Genomic DNA, 20,193 nt, shown 5'->3' on the forward strand with positions numbered 1-20,193 from the left:
TAGCGACAGATTGCACACACATTCTGTCTTTAACTCTTGCAAAAGAAAAGTAATAAAAATGAAGGTTCTGTAATTTATATTTATGTTAAAAAGCTAATTTTCAATTTTGTAAGAATCTTGAGGGATCCTCTTGGAGTGGGCAGAACTAAGGGCATGGGGCATGACCAAATCAAAGTGGATGGTGCAAGTATATTTCTTTATTTGGACATCAGCCCATAAAACATACAAAGTATAACTCAATATTTGGTGATTTTGACTGCAGTCTTGTTGATACATAAATGCTAAGGGTTGTGCTACAGTAAAATCTTGCTTATCCAACCTTCACTCATCCAACGTTCTTTATTATCCAATGCAGTCTGCCTCCTGCCCAAATCGACAGGTTTTTCAATACATTGCGATGTTTTGGTACTAAATTCGTACATACAGTCATTACTACATACCTTTACTGCGTATTCTGTCGATTTGTTGTAAAACATGATGTTCTGGTGCTTAATTTGTAAAATCATAACATAATTTGAAGTTTAATAGCCTTTTCTTTAATCCTTCCTTAATATCCAACATTTTTGCTTATCCAACATTCTGCTGGCCCATTTATGTTGGATAAGCGAGACTCTACGGTTACTTCCATAGCAGCAAAGGAAAGGAGAGAGAATCTGTCAGCTCCAAGCAACGTATTTCTCCAGTGGTTTCCTTTCTCCATGGCCACTGGGCCTTCAGCCCTTTTCTACCATCATCTTCTGCACACCAATATGGTCACACCAGCATGGAGCACCATTTCCATTCTGGCCTCTGACAGTTTAGGAGCAGATTTCAATCCTTTTCTGGGAAAAGTGATGCTTGCTTTGAACTCTTCCATCATGTTCATTTGTTCCACAATAGAAAAACTTCAGTAAAGAAAATTGACCCTATAAAGCAGATTGTGTGAACTTTCCATTTCCTGAAGGAATAAATCTGCTGACTGGCCCTAGGCATGTTTGTTTCCTCTTCATTCCCTCTCTCCATTTTCTAAAGCAGTTATCAGCAGGAGCTTCTTCCAGCTGTCTCCAGCTGTGCGATCTACTCCCTTTGACAGCACTTGTTCTTTTTAACCTTGGCATACCAAATAAACAACATCTCGGATAAAGACAATAGCCATTATTCTGGAATTAACACTTTAACTATTGCCTATCGCTGCCTGACGACTCAGATACAAATAGGCAAAGGACAGATTGATAAAACTGGATCTAGAGGGATTTACAGTTCTTATTCCTGCTTTGAAAAATATCTCCTCCCGGGAAATTTAGACAAATAGAAGTGAATGCCATTTGCCCCCATAATTTGGAGTTGGATTATGCTGAGAAATGAAAATTAAAGGTCATCGCAATATGGGGAACTTGCATCAATTTGATTGATTGATTGATTTCCCCCCGTCTATGCCCCCACCTTTCTTTAAACAAAGGACCCATGATGGATAAGTTTGATACCCACTGTCAGCCACAATGATGAGGGCCATCTCAAAGTGTAGCAAATGTTAATTAAATAAAATATTCCAAGGAGATTAGGCAATCACATCACTTGAAGTAATGTGCATACAGTTAGGATACAAAAATATGTTAGACAATCAGAACATTTTAACCTCAGAGGAAAATCTTTTAAAGATCCTATTGCTTTTGAAATAATCTTTTCATTCACTTTGGATTTCATGATTTATTTATTATTATTTATTAACTTTATTTGTACCCCGCTACCATCTCCCCAAGGGACTCGGTGCGGCTTACATGAGGCCAAGCCCAAACACAACAATACAAGCAATTAAAAACATAGACAGTAAAATAAACAACATATCAAAAAACAACACACAATTAAAAACAGAGGGGAGGCCAAATGTAAAGTTAAAATGATGGAAGTAAACCCCTACCAGGGAGAGCTGTTGTCAGTAATCTGACACTACAAAGATTTGTTATCCTGGCTGATATGATGGGAATTGTAATGCAATATAAATGAACTGGTCAGATTTGGGATGGCTGATGTATAACACTTTTTGGAAACAAAATGTACCCATATTCACGCACCCATTTTACCCTTTAGGAACCCAAAAAATAATTTTTGATTATCAGGGAATCTCCATAAAAATATTTTGTATAATTATAGCTGGGGGCGGGGGAGGGGGGGTCATCATAGTCTTGCAGAGAGCCAGGGAACCCAGATTGAGAAGCCCTGTCCTAGATGTTGTTATTTATTTATTTAAAGCATTTATATTCCACCCTTCTCACCCCGAAGGGGACTCAGGGCAGAGCACAGCATATATAAGAAAACATTCAATGCCAGAACACAAAATAAACTATAAATATACATAAACTCTAAAATCAATTATCTCCACTTTAAAATCAGTTGTTTAAGCCATCTTGGATCAGCCATCTTGGATCCGGTCAGCAGGGTAAAGTTTCCTATTGTTGCCTTATTGCACTGTCCTGAAGGCTTGGTCCTACAGTCAGGTTTTTACCATCTTTCTGAAGGACAGGAGGGAGGGGGCTGATCTAATCTCACCAGGGAGGGAGTTCCATAGTCGAGGAGGATCACTGAGAAGACCCTCTGTCGTCCCTGCCAATCGCACCAGTGATGGTAGCGGGACCAAGAGCAGGGCCTCGCCGGAGGATCTCCGTAGTGGTTCATAGAGGGAGATGTGTTCGGACAGGTAAACTGGGCCAGGGCTGTTTTGGGCTTTATAGGCCAAACCAGCACTTTGAATTGTGCTCGGTAGCAAACTGGCAAACAGTGGAGCTGATTCAACATGGGAGTTGTGCGCTCCCTGTATGCTGCCCTAGTTATTAACCTGGCTGCCTCTCGCTGGACTGTTTGAAGCTTCTGAACAGTCTTCAAAGGCAACCCCATGTAGAGGGTGTTGCAGTAGTCTATCCTAGATGTAATGAGAGTGTGAACCACCATGTCCAAGCCTGATTTCCCAAGGTACAGGCGCAACTGGCGCCCAAGTCTTTGTTGTTCATTCGTTCAGTCGTCTCCGACTCTTCGTGACCTCATGTCTTAATTGTGCGAAATCCCCCCTAGCCACTGCTGAAACCTGAGGTTCCAGGTTTGTTGAACTTTCACTCCAGCATTCCCCTAATTTTTGCAGTGAGTGGGACCGCCTGGAGATGTGGCACGCAATTTTGGCTCAGGTTTTGAGAGTGAAGGACCAGAAATGTTGTGGAAAGTTTGTATGCAATATCTGTTGGGGTTTTCCTATAGCCCCCACCGCCTTATCAAGATCCCTTTCTATACAATGTTATAGTAAAATGGTTTCTCGCTTTTTGTTTTTAAAGCCAAGTTTATTTACTTAGCTACTTTATATCCTTTATTCTTCCTCCAATGAGATAATATATTTGTTTTGTTTTCTTTGGAATAGCCTATAGGTAATAGCAGTAAACATTTTGGATTGGATGCCTCCCACCTCCACCCAGCAGCTTGCTGTAAACTGTCATTGCCCCAAAGGGGATAATTTTATTTCTAGGTTGGCACTGGAGGGCAGAGGACCAGTGACCTGTTTCAAGGAGCCAGGTTGAACCCAAAGGTCTCCGGAGGCATTGGGGAGTAGTGAAATCCGTTTAGCATTCACAGCACTACTCCGGGCTTTATGCCTCATCATCTCTCACTCCTTCATTTCACCTGCCATGTCGAAGAATCAAGCCATTATTTCTGTTGCTTGCTTTTATTTGCCCCTGCTATTTTTCTTTACATGACCCGTGTTTTCTCTGACAGCATGTTCGATCATTCTTAGCTTTCCCAAGGGAGGAGGCATTGGAACAGGAAAACTTTCAGCTCTTCAAAAGCCTCCTTTCTGATCTTCACACTCTGTGGATCTGATCTGGTTTTGCAATTTTCAGGAGCTGTTGCATTTTGGCATGGATAGTGGTTGTTATGTTGCTCTTTACCTGTATCTCTGTAAGCTCACCCTAACAGGAACCAAGGGAGATGTCGAGAATAAATCACACGCCTATTAAAAAGGTATGAGACCTGTTGGCGCAGGCAGAAATATTTTGACAGGTTAAAATGAATGAATGCAGAATGTTGACACTGGTAGTTCTAACCTCCATTTATAGACTCCCATTTCAATTTGACTGACAAACAAACCTTCCATGTTTAGCTCTACAATCTTTGCCCTTTACTGAGTTCTTGTAGGATAGGGTCAAAGTTACTGGCCATGCTTTTTGTTGTTTACTTATTCAGTCACTTCCGACTCTTCGTGACCTTATGGACTAGCCCATGCCAGAGCTCCCTGTTGGCCGTTGCCAACCCCAGCTCCTTCAAGGTCAAGCCAGTCACTTTGAGTATACCATCCATCCACCTTGCCCTTGGTTGTCCCCTCTTCCTTTTTCCTTCCATTTTCTCCAGCATCATTATCTTCTCCAAGGTTTCCTGACTTCTCATTGTGTGGCCAAAGTACTTCATCTTCGCCTCTAATATCCTTCCCTCCAGTGAGCAGTCGGGCATTATTTCCTGGAATATGAACTAGTTTGATCTTCTTGTGGTCCAAGGCACTCTCAGAATTTTCCTCCAACACCGCAATTCAAAAGTGTCTATCTTTCTTCACCCAGCCTTCCTTATGGTCCAGCTCTCACATGCATAGGTTACTATGGGGAATACCATTGCTTTAACTATGTGGATCTTCGTTGCCACTGTGATGTCTCTACTCTTCACTATTTTATCAAGATTGGTTATTTCTCTCCTCCCAAGAAGTAAACGTCTTCTGATTTCCTGGCTGCAGTCCGCATCTGTGCCTATAAATACAAAGTCTATCACTGCCTCCATGTTTTCTCCCTCTATTTGCCAGTTATCAACCAGTCTGGACGCTGTAATCTTGTTTTTATACGTTTTTGAAGAAATCAGCCTGTACACTTCGTTGTTTACTCAACCCAGCTTTTGCACTTTCTTCTTTCACCTTGGTTATAAGTCTCCTCATCGCCTCGCTTTGCTCCTATGCTGAAGATTGTCCATGCTAGCTAAGCAATTCTACTTTTGACATCCCCAAAAGTAACCTTTCCCAGTTCTCTTTGGAAAGATCTTTGCCAAGGCTTATTGGCTCTTTCCTTGTCATAAATCCCAGGGCTTTCAAATGAGTCTAACTACTTTTTAGCCCTGTCTTATGCGAATATATATTTATAGAAATGTCTCCTCAATAGTGTGTCCACCATTATTGGTCTTTTCTAGGAGATCTTGATGACCGCTAATGTAATTCAGAATGACTGAAGCACACCCAAATGTTTGACTGCAGCTCCCAGCATTCTCCACAATTACAAGTGCTGCTTAGGACTGATAGGAATTGTATTCTTATGTAATCAAGAAGGATGCACTTTAACCATCCTTAACATAACCCTTATTTACTGCCTTAACCTGTGTCATTTCACATTCCACACACTTTTCTGCCAACAGTTAATTTGCTTCGTGTTGTCTAATATATAGTAGCTTTTATATGATAATTTATTTTTTGATATTAGCTGGTAATTATGGAAAGTGGATATAGTTAAATTTAAAAAGAGCAAAATGCTGAGCCTTTTCTGCCTTGCTTTGCTCTGCTGTTTACTGTCCTCTGTTGCTGCACACTTCAAAATGAGATTGTATTTCGGTTATAGATTGTGTCTTCCTTATCAGGAGGTATTGATGTGTCGATATTTTCACAATGCTGCACCTATTGCAAATTGGTTAATATTCCTTTGAAGGTCTAATTATGTGGTCAGCATGACTGTGTTAGGGCTAAAAAGGTGGGAACACAGAGGGCTCTCCTACAATCTGCATTCCAGTGTTATTGTTAATGCCTATCCTTCCCCTTCTTTCCTGTGTTGATAAGGAAGGTCTAAAGCTTCTGTTTCAAAATTAGTCTTTGTGCGATTCTTATAAAGCAGTAATTTTCATTATTTGGGTAGTTTTACTTGGGTTGAAGTCTGTTGCGGTTTATGCTATCAGCTTGGAAAACTGAGGAGATGGAGATGTTTGGGCAGCAGTGAGAGAACGTACACGGAGGCTTTTTCTTCCACCATTTAAAGCCATATGTGAATAGGATGAATGTCTGCATATTGTTTATATAGTTCTAAGCTGAATTATTTTTTAAAATATGTTTTGACCTTTCTAACAGCAAGTTTCTTTCATATGGAGATCTTGTCCATATATATTTCTAAGGCTGTCTCAGCTAGGCTTTCTTTATTGGGACCATTATCAAATACATGTTGTTCATGTTTTTTTATCTGCCTTTCATGTGCTTTGGACTTGATACCAAGAAAGCATGGCTTTGCTTATATCAGTACCTGAGAAAATGTTCACAATTTGGTCATATTTGTTGTGGGCTTCCAAGTTGACTCTGACCTGTGATGATCTTTACGGTTTTATTGGCAAGGTTTTTGGAGAGGCTTGTCAGTGACTCCCTCTGAGCCCAAAAGAGTATGACTTGCCCAAGATCACATATGCGTTTATCATGGCTCAGTAGGGGCTCAAATCCTTGTCCATTACTCAAGCCAGTGTACCACACTAACTCTCTGTTCACAACTACTTGGGAGCAAATGATTGGTTAAAATAGATAACATTTTAAAGAACATTTTAAATGCAAAGATACAGAATGGAGGACGATGTCTGTCTCGATAGCAGTACGTGTGAAAAAGATCTTGGAGTCTTCATGGGGAACAAGTTAAACATGAACCAACAATGTCATGTGGTGGCAAAAAAATGGAATTTTGGCATGCATAAATAGGATTATAGTGTCTAGATTCAGGGCAGTCATGCTACTCCTCTATTCTGCCTTGGTCAGACCACGCTTGGGATATTGTGTCCAGTTCTGGGTACCACAATTTAAGGGAAATGTTGGGGGGGGGGCACTAAAATGATCAAGGGTCTGGAGAACAAGCCCTATGAGGAGTGGCTTAAAGAGCTGGGCATGTTTAGCCTGCAGAAGAGAAGGCTGAGAGGAGATATGATGAGCGCCATGTATAAATATGTGAGGGGAAGTTACAGGGAGGAGGGAGCAAGCTTGTTTTCTGCTGCCCTGGAGACTAGGACGTGAAACAATGACTTCAAACTACAGGAAAGATTCCACCTGAACATTAGGAAGAAATTCCTAACTGTGAGAGTTATTCATCAGTGGAACTCTCTGCCCCAGGGTGTGGTGTAGGCTTCTTCTTTGGAGGCTTTTAAGCAGAGGATGGATGGCCATCTGTCAGGAGTGCGTTGAATACAATTTTCCTGCTTTTGGCAGGGAGCTGGACTCTATGATTCTATGATTTCCAGCATTAGTGTTATCTCTCCCCACCCCCCAAAAACACACATTATTCCTGTTACTATTCCTCTATATATTCTTATGTGTCCATCTTATTTTTTCCCTTCAGGTTCAGATGCTGAGCAGGATGCTGCTGTCAAACTTGCCCAAGAACGAGCGGAAATCGTTGCCAAGTATGACAGAGTAAGTGGTCTGTCGTTCTTGCAGTTCTTCTTTGCTTAGTTGGATGGTTAGTTATTGCCCCAAGTGAGGAGTGGCAAATGTATGTTTCTAGTCAATACAGTCACCTACTACTTTTGCACAGTTCTTAGACAGCCTTGTAATTGCCATGTGATATTTTCCTACTTGACTACTATGCAAACTTGTTTTTCTAGATCAGTGGTTCTCAACGTGGGGTCCCCAGATGTTTTTGGCCTACAACTCCCAGAAATCTCAGCCAGTTTACCAGCTGTTAGGATTTCTGGGAGTTGAAGGCCAAAACATCTGGGGACCCACAGGTTGAGAACCACTGTTCTAGATATAAAGGAGGAAAACTTTGCAGTAAAATCATTCCTGTTCTATAGAGGAAATCTATACTCTCTATAGCAGTGGTTCTCAACTTGTGGGTCCGCAGGTGTTTTGGCTTACAACTCCCGGAAATCCCAGCCAGTTTACCAGCTGTTAGGATTTCTGGGACTTCAAGGCCAAAACATCTGGAGACCCACAGGTTGAGAACCACTGCTCTATAGCAAGATGGAGTATAGGGGAAACATTACTTTTTTGCATAAGCATAAGAATTAACTTGTTGGATCATACAAGAGGTCCCTTGAATGCTATATTTTATGTCTAGCAGAGATCAGGCAAATGTTTCTCTGAAAACATGATATGAGTGTTACAATAATATTACTATTGTTAGCAGACCTTATTTTGTAGTTGGAAGTTGCATTCAGCTAATAATATAACTAATATCCATTATTTTGTAGAGTTCTCATTCATTAATCAGCTGTTAATGGTGTCACTTTTTAAAAGTTCCACTTTTAATTGAACCTGGGAGGCATAATTACCGATGGGCAAATGGTAATTGTGCTGGTGTTTAATGGTGCTTAAACAGTAGAAAAAAATGGCAGTGTAGGCACCATGTTTTCCTAAGGAATAAAATAAGTATGGTCTGCTGTCCACTGGACTACCTTTCACATGCTTTTATTTTAGTTTCTGTTGAAAAAGCAGGAAACAAAAGCTGAACTGCTTAAGCTGCTACAACAGGAGATTTATGTGTAGTTGTGACATATTCAATCAGTCCACCCCTCTCCAGCACACATCATCATATTGTAACAAATGAATCCTTGCTCATCTTAATTATGTGTTTTCTACAGGGACGGGAAGGCGTGCAGATTGAGCCTTGGGAAGATGCAGACTACCTCCTTTACAAAGTCACAGATCGATTTGGTTTCTTGCAGTAAGTTGACAAGAACGCTTGACAAGGGAATGACATTGAAAATTTGTCGCTTGCGTATTTTATTTCCATTTCAGTATGCTTGTTTGGTCAAAGTATTGACCGCTTACTTTAAGCAGAATTGCTTTGCAAATAGAATATTGTTCGCTGAATAAAATTTAAATGGCGTTGCACAGTGCTTTTCATTTATTTATATTCTGCACTTTTCTTTCTCAATAATGTGAAATCGATCTGTACTTGGTAATAGCAGAAGTAGCAGAGCTTTGAGAGTCATGTGTGAAAAAGCAACAGTGCTTTGTAACAGAATTTGGGTCACTGTGTTATTCTGTGGAAGCGAAAAGAACCATTCTTAAAAGATAAGCAGCGAGGTTAGCTTTTAGAGTATAACTGCTATTCCTTTTTTCTCCAACGAAAAATAGGTTTTTTAGTCATGTTGGTTATAAGTCGGATGCAGCTAAATTTTATGTTGCATCTGCCATTAGGTATAGAAAAGGATTGATGGAAAATGGCACCCCTTTACTTTCTAAAGACCATAGTTACAAATGCATTGCTTCCAGTTGCCTAATCCAGATTAAGAACCCAGTAGCATTATATAGACTTGTCCACTTTCTCTTCCTGTCTGCTGTACAGATTGCCTCCACGTCTTCTATAGCTTGTTCTAATTATGGTGTAGCGATTTTCCTACATTCATACTAACTAGATGCCAACGAGAGGTCAGTTTAAACTCTGTATGATTGGACAATCCTGCTTATCAACTATTCTGAAAGCTGGCATGTATCTCACAAAGCACTGTGGTGAAGCAAACTATACTACAAAGGGGAAAGTCAGTTTGAAAGAAGATGAGATGTAAGCCAAATGCATCATAGTTGCTCAACAATGTTTAAAGCCTTCAGTTAGAAGCAAAAAAATGCAGCCAGGGTCGTTGCTGTGACTAATGAGTCTAGAAAGTTTTAAAATGCCACTGATGGTTCAAGGTAGCACCTCATTAGTTAGCTCCTGACAAGGGTGAACGTTTCCTTTCACCATGATCTAAAACTATTTCAGTCTGAAGTCTGCATGCAAAAGGAAGTATGGGAGATAAGGGGGCAAGTCCTCAGTCCAACCTACAATGCCTATAGTTGGTAGAGAAAACATATTTTTCAAGTTTTCATGGCTAGTGTTTGGAGCTTTGGATGTGTTGAATTTTCTGTAACAGGTAATACAATTTGACCATAAGATTCTCTAATTCAGCTGGATATTTATGAAATCACATCATGATAAGCATCTACATGTCTACATATACACTGGTTGGGCTACAGTTTCATCTGCACCAAACTCTGAAGAACTTGTTGTCTTTCGGATGATGGAGGGCTCAAATTTCCCTATGCCTTGTCTCATAGTATTTGTTGTGACGGGCAGTAGTTCTTCAGAGTGCCTCTGTATGGGTCTCTTCTTTCCATACTGGGTGAGATCTTGTTCAGTGGTGATGCCAAGGTTGCATCTGGGATTCTGTGAGTGCAAAGCACAGGCTCTACTGCACAGCTGTGTCCCTTCTCCACTGTACTTGTGTAGCTGACACATCTGGCTGAACAATACAATGTATGGCATTGTTTAGTGTCTTTTTATTTAAAGAGATGACAGTGGGGAGTTATTTTGTTGGCTATTTAACCAAGGCCAAATCATAAAGTAGAGAGCTTATCTAACATTTTCATAAAGAGACTATACAGCGTGGTGTGTGGGGGCTGTAAGACAGCATCTTCTGAGTATTTTCAGAAGAACCTCTGCTTTTAATAGTACACATTTTGCAAAAAAAGTTATCACTGTATGCAGAGTCAGATATCTGTGAATATTAGTGGGAAGCAATTGGGAATTTGCCATAGCCACTTGGTTAGTTTGTCAACAAGGGAAAAATAGGAACAGGAGGGATGTGTTTCATCCCCCACAGGGAGATCTGTGTCTCCTGGAACCGTCATGCATGATGTTTATGCAGGACACTCATGCTTCCTCCCACACGATTTCAGTAGAGTGTCCAAGGTCACTCACATATCAATAGAGTATACATTTCTTCTGTGAGATTGCAGCAAGCCTTCAGGGTCAAATCCCAAGACTAGAATAAGGCAGTTGCTAGGTAAGCTTTTAGTAATTATACAGAAGCTTAATCATAATCTATTTATAATCTGAAAAATTGCTCCTTTGGATTCTCAAGGATATAAACCAAGACTGGACATCTTAGCTAGGAGTATGCATTAGCCCACTGGGAAACCAAGGGTAGGGAAGTGGGATGTAGATACCTTATAGAGAGCAATTTTAGGCCAGGCAAATCCTTTTTTAAAAATATGTAGCTGAGAAGCAGGATTTGACCATTCTGATATGAAATAACAGTGGGAGTGTTCATTTGTAGCCAGCCTTTTCCCCATGTATTTACAGTTATGCCTGTTTTCCCAAAAATTTACACAAGAGGAAGCTCCTTTGGATTCTCAAGGAAATACACAAAAGTTGGAAAGTTTACCATGTATTTTAAAAAATAGTCCAAAGCTCACAGAACAGTGAAAAGTTGATTAAACTATATAAAAGTTAAAACTATTTAAATATGTGAACCATGAAAACCAGAAGAGCAAACAAAATAGAAAATCTAAAGTATTATATATTGTCAATTCTGCCTAAATAATGTCCCCAATAGCCTGAAGAAACAGGAAACTTTTCACCTGTTTATGGAAAGTTGGGAAGATGCCAGACTAGCCTCTCTGGGAAGAGAGATCAAGAACCTAGGGCAGCCACAGAGACAGTCTTCTTCTGCATTCCCACCAAATGCACCAATGAGGATTGTGGGACCTCCTCCGGTTATCTCAAAACATGGACAGGTTTATCAGGAAGATACAGTCCTTCAGATAACCTGAATCAGGTTGTATGGGACTTAATAGGTACATTCCCTTGTTTTTCCATGTACTGTCTTTTGTTCACTGTTTCCTTATTGTGCCAGTTCCAGCAGCCTTCTATTTTAAACTAGTGCATCTCTTTTCAAAGCAGCAGAAAGCAGTTTGGATTGTGGAAATACCCCTTTGCTAGTCATTTGGCACACTGTACTTGCTCTTGTGTAAATGTTTGGGAAACAGGAATAACAGTAAACGTTTGTCTCATTCCAAACTGCATTACAATATACCTGAGTGCTGATAAATTTCATAAAAGCACTTGCTGGTTTGCACAATGGTGTAGTATTGTGACAATTGGTCGTAACTATCTAGAGTGATTGTATTTATGTTTATAACTTAGTGCCTTAAACAGTTTAAAGCACCTCACATTGCCTATTCTATTGTAATACTTTCAGTATCCCAAGTGCATAGGTTATTTTAAGTGGAACATGCCTTATCCAGAATTCCAAAATACCCCAAAATTGTCCAGATGGGAGACTGAGGTAGTAATACCTTTCCTTTCCAAAGGTGCATAAAACTGTGTTTTATGCACAAAATTATTAAAAATATTGTATAAAATTATCTTGAAACTATGTGTATAACGTATATATGAAATAGAGATGAATTTATGTTTAGATTTTAGTCTCATGTACCTAATTCGGTGCATATATGGAAACAGAAATATTCCAAAATCTGAAATTCAGAGTCCATATCAGTTTGTCATTCTAGATCAAGAGTGGGGAAAGTTTGGAGTATGTGTAGCTTCTGCGAACTCTTTTGTGGCTCTTAAATTCACCGGAAATCACTGAATATAGAATGGAAGTACTCAACACAGAAGTCTATTATGGTTTCTTCCTCTTCATGCAGTTTACAGTAAGCTATGGTTTAGAAGGATGTGTGATTGTGGTCTTTGAAGCCACATCTTTTCTGCTTGAGGAACTGATCCAGTGGAACCTCCTCATTTCAAGGAAGTAGAATCAGAGCAATAGGCAAGACGAGATAGACAAACAGTCTGGGAACCAATTGGGAACAGCTATGTCTTATGTACAAAGACATGGAGATATCACGTAGTCCTTTGGGAACTGGTCTTCACACCATGAAGTCTGTCCACTGGATCTTTCCAGGACCAAATGCTTGGGTAGCTTTTGTGGTGTGTGTATGGTGTGTGTGGATACTTTGAAAGTTGTTAACTCTCAAAATGCATTAGTATGTCCTCTGCATACAAAGTTATTGGACTGATACATCATCATTCCTCACAACTGGATACATTTCTTAGAGTTCCCAGCAGGAAGGCCATGTCTTCTGTATATTGCTTGAGAAATACAGGAGAGACCTTTGAAACTATTGTGGAACTTGCATTGCAGTGATAATTAGTTCTCAAGCTCCATGTATATAAGCATTCTAATTTACAGAGTTTTGGCTAATCTGTAGTTTGCAGTTGTAAATAACTGACTGCTGCAGTATTATCAAATATTAAAATTTAATTTTGCAACAGTTCTCAGTTGGAGCATGCTGTTTGGCAAAGGAGTTGTCTTGTCGTATTTGCAACCTGATTTCAAAACGGACCTGTGAATTACATTACGGGAACGAAGATGGTTAAGTAGGTCAGGTATATTTGGTATTAAAATGAAGAGATCTATTATGCTAATAGCATGTCACTATTGCAAAGTAAAGTACTCATAAGTCAAGTACTAAAATTAGATACAGTCAAGCTGGTTGCTTTGTGCTTCACTTAATATTCTGCTTAATGATCTTTAGATTAGTATGTCCCATTGCTCAAATTAGCTAATGTCCAGGAGGACAAAGAAACTGTTCCTGTGTTTTCTTTACGACTATCACCTTTATGGGGATTATTTCCCCATGCTGTGAGATACTGCTGATGTTGCCTATTTAAAATCTTCACGTGGTTCAAAAATAGGCCCAGATACATCATTTTTGTGCAGTGTCTCAAGTCACTCCTGACACACACACACACACACACACACACACACACACACAGAAAAAAAATCATTTTTGTGGAAGAGTAGAGAAAGTCTGTGGCTTAGCAGGATGCAAAAGATATATGGTTACATTTCTATTTCTGTCATGTTGTCATATAGAGTTTTTAAATTCTCAGCTTTGCATATCTAATAGATGCCTAATTCTCCTGGTTACTTTCTTTTCCCCGAAAGTTCTAGTGCCCTTGGTTGCTTCCACTGTTCAAGGCTCTTGTCCTAATCTCTACTTCCACCTAGTAGAATCAATAAGTAGATCTGTTCATGTTCACTAATTACGGGGGTGATCCAAAAAGTATGGTTACAAGGCATGTAGCTCTCGTGGGGAATTTTCTCGGGGGAAGTTGGTATCACTGCCATGTAGTGGGAAGCCAGTGGAAGCGACGAGCAGTGCCAGTCGTCAGTAGCTCATAGACTGGCATTGTGGTGAAGGTTAGAGATGAGTGTCCTCATTCCGTTTCCCTCCAAGCTCGTGCTGTAATACGCTACCTGAATGCAAAGGGCATGAACGTGGCTGCGATTCATCAGGAAATCATTTCAGTTTATGGAGAGGACATAATGTCAAGACAGCATGTGACAAAATGGGTATGGAATATATTGTGAGACGATGAACAAAGTTCTCAGAGCCATCCAAAACAAACGTGGGATGCTGATGGCTGGAGTCTGTCTCCTTCATGACAATGCACGTCCACACACCGCTCACGCAATACAAGAGTTGTTGACTTCATTTGGTTGGAGTGTTCTAAGCCAGCCCTCTCACAGCCCTGATCTTTCACCCAGTGACTATCATCTATTCAGTAAATGGAAGGAACACCTGGGTGGAAAACACTTTTCTGATGAAAACGAGGTGAAAATTGAAGTGATGAACTGGCTGAAAAAGGCGGAGGGAAACGTCTGTGACACAGGCATCAAAAAGGATGATAAAATGTATTGAACTGAATGGTGATTATATGGAAAAATAATGTAGTACCTATGCTACAATCCATGTACATTTCATTAAATTTTATTCATTCTTTGTATTAAAAAACTTGTAACCTTACTTTCTGAATAACCCTCATATAAATATTAAAGTGCAGATCTTTGTGATAAATAGCTCCAAAGCTGCAGTATTAGACTCTTTGTCCAGTATCCAAAGAGGAGTTTATGCTAGTGTATGACCACTTCAAATAATAGATGTTGTAGTCATGGGAAGCTTCAGTACTGCTGTTACAAATAGAGTTGTCCCCAAGCCATTATGCACCTTACTTTTCATACTTAAACAGATTGCGCTAAATTATTCTCCTTTTTTTTTTGCTTCCTTCTAGACTAGAGCTATAACACTCAGCAGTTTGCCCTTAAGTTGGGTGGGCAAATCAATTTGGGGCCTTCCAGGGATCATTCTCCCACTGTATGTCTCCAAATACATCTAGGGAGTGTGATCTGCCATATTTGTGTTTCCCCAGACCAATTTAGGCCCATGGGGGGGGGGGGGGGGGTTGAAACAGAAATGACTTCTACTTATTTTTGTTTACTTATAAAGTCTTCTCCTGGGAGGAAAAGCATGCAGAAATTGCCCCAACTAAAGGGTGTTCAGAGGCAAAAAATGTTTTTCTCCTTCCTTCCTTCCTTCCTTCCTTCCTTCCTTCCTTCCTTCCTTCCTTCCTTCCTTCTCTTTCTTTCGTTCGTTCGTTCGTTCTTTCGTTCTTTCGTTCTTTCGTGCATGGTACTCATCCCTGCCTTAATGGAATAGGTAATATATGGCCTGGTACTCTACAATATACCCCAGACAATCCCTTTTTCCGGTAAAGAGCAGTGAGTTATATTTTTCAAATAAATCTCAGGGCTCTCTGCAGTGTAGAACAACAACAAAAATGCCTTAATTTTTAAAAACCAAAAGGGGATTTCTTCCCATTTCCAGTTTGTGTTTTATTCATTTTTTTGGCAGGATGGCACCAGGGCAGAAACTTGCCCCACTGAGATCTACCAAAATTGCCTACCCTGGTATTAGACCTCATTGTGTTTACTCTGTATGTTTCAGCAAGTGAAGGACATGTGGAAGAAGTGAGACCCCTGGGAACTGAATTTGCACATTTGCATCTTATATGAACCTAGCTTATATTGTAATTACATATTATCTCAACTGAGGATTGATGAGGATCCTGAACCGTCATAATACAGTGAGAAATCGGGCACTTGTCTGAAACCTCGTAGGCAGCAAGGCTCTTCCACTGTTTCCTCAGAATTCCCTGAGGACATTTTTCTGTCCAAGCATGGGAAGCATATAATTTAGCCTTGTAATTTATGTTCACTATGCTAGTTATTTCACTTGTTGGTCACATCGAATGGGTGGCAGACACAGAACCTTTGCTTCCTTCTTGAACTTGTTGAGAGCAGATCCTTTGCCATTATCAATTTAACTGACATGCATTTGGCATCACTCTCTTTTGAGACTCTGAAGCGCAGGCAGCAACCTCCCCAGAACTATGAAACTTCTCTAGCCTACAGCAAAGCTGTCCATGGCTTCCCAGAACCCATGATGCTTGCAAAATTATAAATGAGAAGACTGAAATAGATTTTGCAGGTGGAAGGAGAAAGAAGAAACTGGAAAAGGACAAGAAACAGAAAGCAGGTTCCCTCAAAACAAAGAACCTACAGTATGTGGTTCTGCCTATAAATCAGTGAAACTACAGAAGTGCTTTTGTTTCAGGTAGATTAATTCATGCTTGGAAACTTCTGTTCAGCTAGATGCCAGTGCTGAATAAGACCTTTGGTGTGGACAGTCAACAGAGAAGCTTTTCTCCTCCCTTGTGTTAGAATACAGTCAGCAATGATGCTGATTCTAGGATTTCAGATCAGCCAGGAAAAATATGCAACACCTAATTTTAATGTCTGGAATATATAGTTGCAGGATGAATGTTAACTGCTCTTCCTGCTTATGGATCCCACACAAACACAAAGCTGTGGAAAGTTACTATACTTCACCTCATAATTGTCGCCACCACATAATTGTCACACCCTGGGTTTTTTCAGTTCAAAAATTGGACTTTTAGCTTTCATTGAATAACTGTTACATGGATAATTCTGTTCCTTACATTTAATAGATTGTGGTGTTTTCATGGCCAGAACGGATTGTAAAGATTTTATTGCAAGAAGTGAATTAAAAAGGTGTGAGGGTCCCATTAAAAGAAGTGGGTTAGAGACCATGCGTGTTCCTTTCCTTTTAGAGATTCCATGGTCTGCACTGATATAAACTGGGGACTAAGCATCTCAACATTATATAAAGAATAATCATTTCTGCAAATGCTAGGGCTGTTTGAGCTATAGTAGTGCTCAAGCTTCCTAATGCCTCAACCCCTTAATACGGTTCCTCATGGTGTGGTGACCCACAACTATAAAATTATTTTCATTGCTACTTCATAACTGTAATTTTGCTACTGTTATGAATCGTAATGTAAATATCTGATATGTAGGATGTATTTTCATTCACTGGACCAAATTTGGCACAAATACCTAATACGCCCAAATTTGAACTGTTGGGGTTGGGTTAGGGGTTGATTTTGTCATTTGGGAGTTCTAGTTGCTGGGATTTATATATCAAACTTAGCACGAATATTCAATATGCCCAAATGTGAACACTGGTGGAGCTTGGAGAAAATAGACCTTGACATTTAGGAGTTGTGGTTGCTGGGGTTTATAGGTAACCTACAATCAAAGAGCACACAATGGAGCTGCACCAAACTTAGCACACTACCTACATGGCCAGCATTGAATACTGGTGGGGTTGGGTGTGGGTATTTTTGAATTCTAGGAGTTGTAGTTCACCAACACCAAAAAAGGAAGAGATGGACATGTAGAGAGCTCTTCAGTCTTCTCTGCCAAAGGGGTTCCTTTTGTGTTTTCTAATGGTCTTTGGCGCCCCTCTGAAACCCCCCTCGCGACCTCCCCAGGGGTTCCGACCCTCAGGTAGAGAAACATTGCTCTAACAATGTATTTCCCTTTTGTTATTGCTGCTATATTGAATTTTTAAAGAAATGTAATACCAGTGTATTGTCGAAGGCTTTCGACAATACAACCCAATGTAATACCAGATTTTTAAAGCTTCGTATAATGGGTGCACCCCATATTTTGACCCAAAAAATCATAATAATAAAAGATTATGATATGAAATACGATATTTATTTGGTCGGCATCTCCAAATGACCATGGTGGCTGCACTTCTGTTTGATCTCCAGTAATTCATCATTGTGTTTACTCTCAAGATTTCTCCCTGGATTTTGTGCTCAGTTCTTAAGGTGACCTCTGTCTGAGACACCTGATTATATTGATCAGTAGCCTCAATGTAAGAAAGTGTGACCAATCTTCCCTTTTTAATTCTCAAATGTAAACAGTCAGATACAGTTATAGAAAATAGAATCAATAAAAATGCATTATACCAGTTGAGTGTCCCTTATCTGGAAATACGATATCCAAATTATCTACCTGGGTGGCTGAGCTTGTGACACGTTTACTTTCTGATGGTTCAGTGTTCACAGACTTGGTTTCATGCACAATAATTATTTCAAATGTTAAATATAAAATTAGCTTCAGGCTGTGTGTCTAAAGTGTATCTGAAAGGTAAACTAATTTCGTATTTAGACTTGGGGTGCCACCTCCCAGATATCTCATTAAATATATGCATGAGCCAATAATGTGATGCAGTGGCCAAAAAAAGCCAATGAGATTTTGGCCTGCATAAATAGAAGTATAGTGTTTAGATCCAGAGTAGTCATGCTACCCCTTTATTCTGCCTTGGCCAGACCACACCTGGAATCACACTGTGCCTAATTCTGGGCACCGTAATTGAAGAGAGATGTTGACAAGCTGGAATGTGTCCAGAGAAGGATGATTAAAATGATCCAGGGTCTGGAGAACAAGCCCTATGAGGAGTGGCTGAAAGAGCTGGGCATGTTTAGAAGAGAAGGCTGAGAGGAGGCATGATGAGAGCCATGGATAAATATGTGAGGGGAAGTCATAAGGAGGAGGGAGCAATCTTATTTGCTGCCCTGAAAACTAGAACATGGAGTAATGCCTTCAAACTACAGGAAAGGAGATCCGCCCTGAATATTAGGAAGAACTTCCTAATGGTGAAAGCTGTTCAGTAGTGGAACTCTCTGCCCCAGAGTGTTGTGGAGGCTCCTTCTGTGGAGGTTTTTAAGGAAAGGCTGGATGGCCATCTATTGGGGGTCACTTGAATACGGTTTTCCTTCTACTTGGCAGGGGATTGGACTGGATGGTCCATGAGGTCTCTTTCAACTCTAGGATTCTATGATTTGCAAATATTCCAAAATGGGGGGGGGGGGGGGGGATTCTGAAATCCCAAACACTGCTAGTTTTTGAAAGCTGGTGTGGGTCAAAACTTAATGATAATGCTGGTGGAAAAATTAAAAAGTAAGAATGAGACTGGTGGAAGTGAAGTGTCTTTACTTTTGAGTCCTGGCCAGGATTTATTTTCCAATGAGATAAATTCAAGCTGCTTAAGAGGATAGCTTTTATGATATGCTGCTGGTGGAGAAATTTTCTTCTCCCTGTCTCTTTTGGCTAGAACTATTGAGCTCACCTGCTGAGCATATAGGATTACCAAGACGTTTGATAAATTGTACTCACATCAGTGGAAAGAATGAAGAGAATACTCAGGAATGTGGTATTACTGACACAGAAGAATAAGAAACTCCATTTGAAGAATGGTGTCAGATGTCCTCATGACTTTGTCAATACTTTGAACCAGAAAATCAGATGTGGGGAATCCTCACAGCTGGAGAAAATTTATGTGAAATCAGAATTGATGTTCTATTGGTTGGCATAATTTTTATCTCATTCCTGTCACTCCCCAGAGACATAGATTATTGCTTTGTATCAATATGCAAAACATCTTCCTTAGTGTTCTCCCATTGATCATCCAGGATATAATTTTATCCACTGGCTTGTGACAGTTTGTTAAAGTGCTGAACATGTTTTGAGAGGATGGCAATGCCGTGGATTATTACTCTGCCCGGGGCATATGTCAGGTAATTAAATTCAGTGTTCTGTGTCATGCCAGGAAGCTGGCATGCACTTTCTTTTATGTTCCTCTCGGTTCTTTAAATGTAATACGTTTTAGCAGCAGGTGGGAAAAGGAAAACAATGAGCCAAAGAAATAGGTTTAAGTCAAATGAGAAGTGCTTTAGATGTCTTCAAATAAAGTTTTTGGACTAATCTTACTTTTAAAAAGAAATGTTTCAATGATCATGATAGTTTTATGTATATGTGTCTGTATGCTTGTACAGTTCTCATTAATATCGATCAGACATCCCCAATGATGGGCTTGGCTCCTATCAGCTTGAGTTAGTATGGCCTGTGGTTTGGGATGATGAAAACTATAGTGCAAAACACATTGTAGATACTCATTGGGGACAACTGCTAGTCCGTGATGTTTTACTCTTAATTCCATTGCTATACTGAGATTCCCAGCCATTTCTAAATCAAAATACTATGTAACCCATGTTTTACTAAGTACCAAGCCAGCCATTCTGTGAGGTCATAATTTTAAGTAAATGGAATGTCTTGTTGCTTCAGTTTTGTGGCTCAATTTTTAAAAACGAGAAGATTAATTTTAATTATACTGTGTTTTATCTCTGAGTTTATGTA

The 20,193-nt window shown here is 39.9% G+C and overlaps 1 protein-coding gene across 8 annotated transcripts in view; it reads left to right on the forward strand.

The window, feature by feature from the left end:
* USP6NL (USP6 N-terminal like) overlaps positions 1–20,193 on the forward strand; it is a 166,903-nt gene that overhangs the window by 87,334 nt on the left and 59,376 nt on the right. For all 8 annotated transcript variants that reach the window (XM_060776515.2, XM_060776521.2, XM_060776517.2 and 5 more), the window contains 2 exons: positions 7,347–7,420; positions 8,590–8,672. In XM_060776515.2, the coding sequence (XP_060632498.2) occupies positions 7,347–7,420; positions 8,590–8,672 (157 nt within the window). The remainder of the gene's footprint in view (positions 1–7,346; positions 7,421–8,589; positions 8,673–20,193) is intronic.

The sequence above is a fragment of the Anolis sagrei genome, chromosome 5, assembly GCF_037176765.1.
Source record: "Anolis sagrei isolate rAnoSag1 chromosome 5, rAnoSag1.mat, whole genome shotgun sequence".
NCBI classification, from domain to species: domain Eukaryota; kingdom Metazoa; phylum Chordata; class Lepidosauria; order Squamata; family Dactyloidae; genus Anolis; species Anolis sagrei.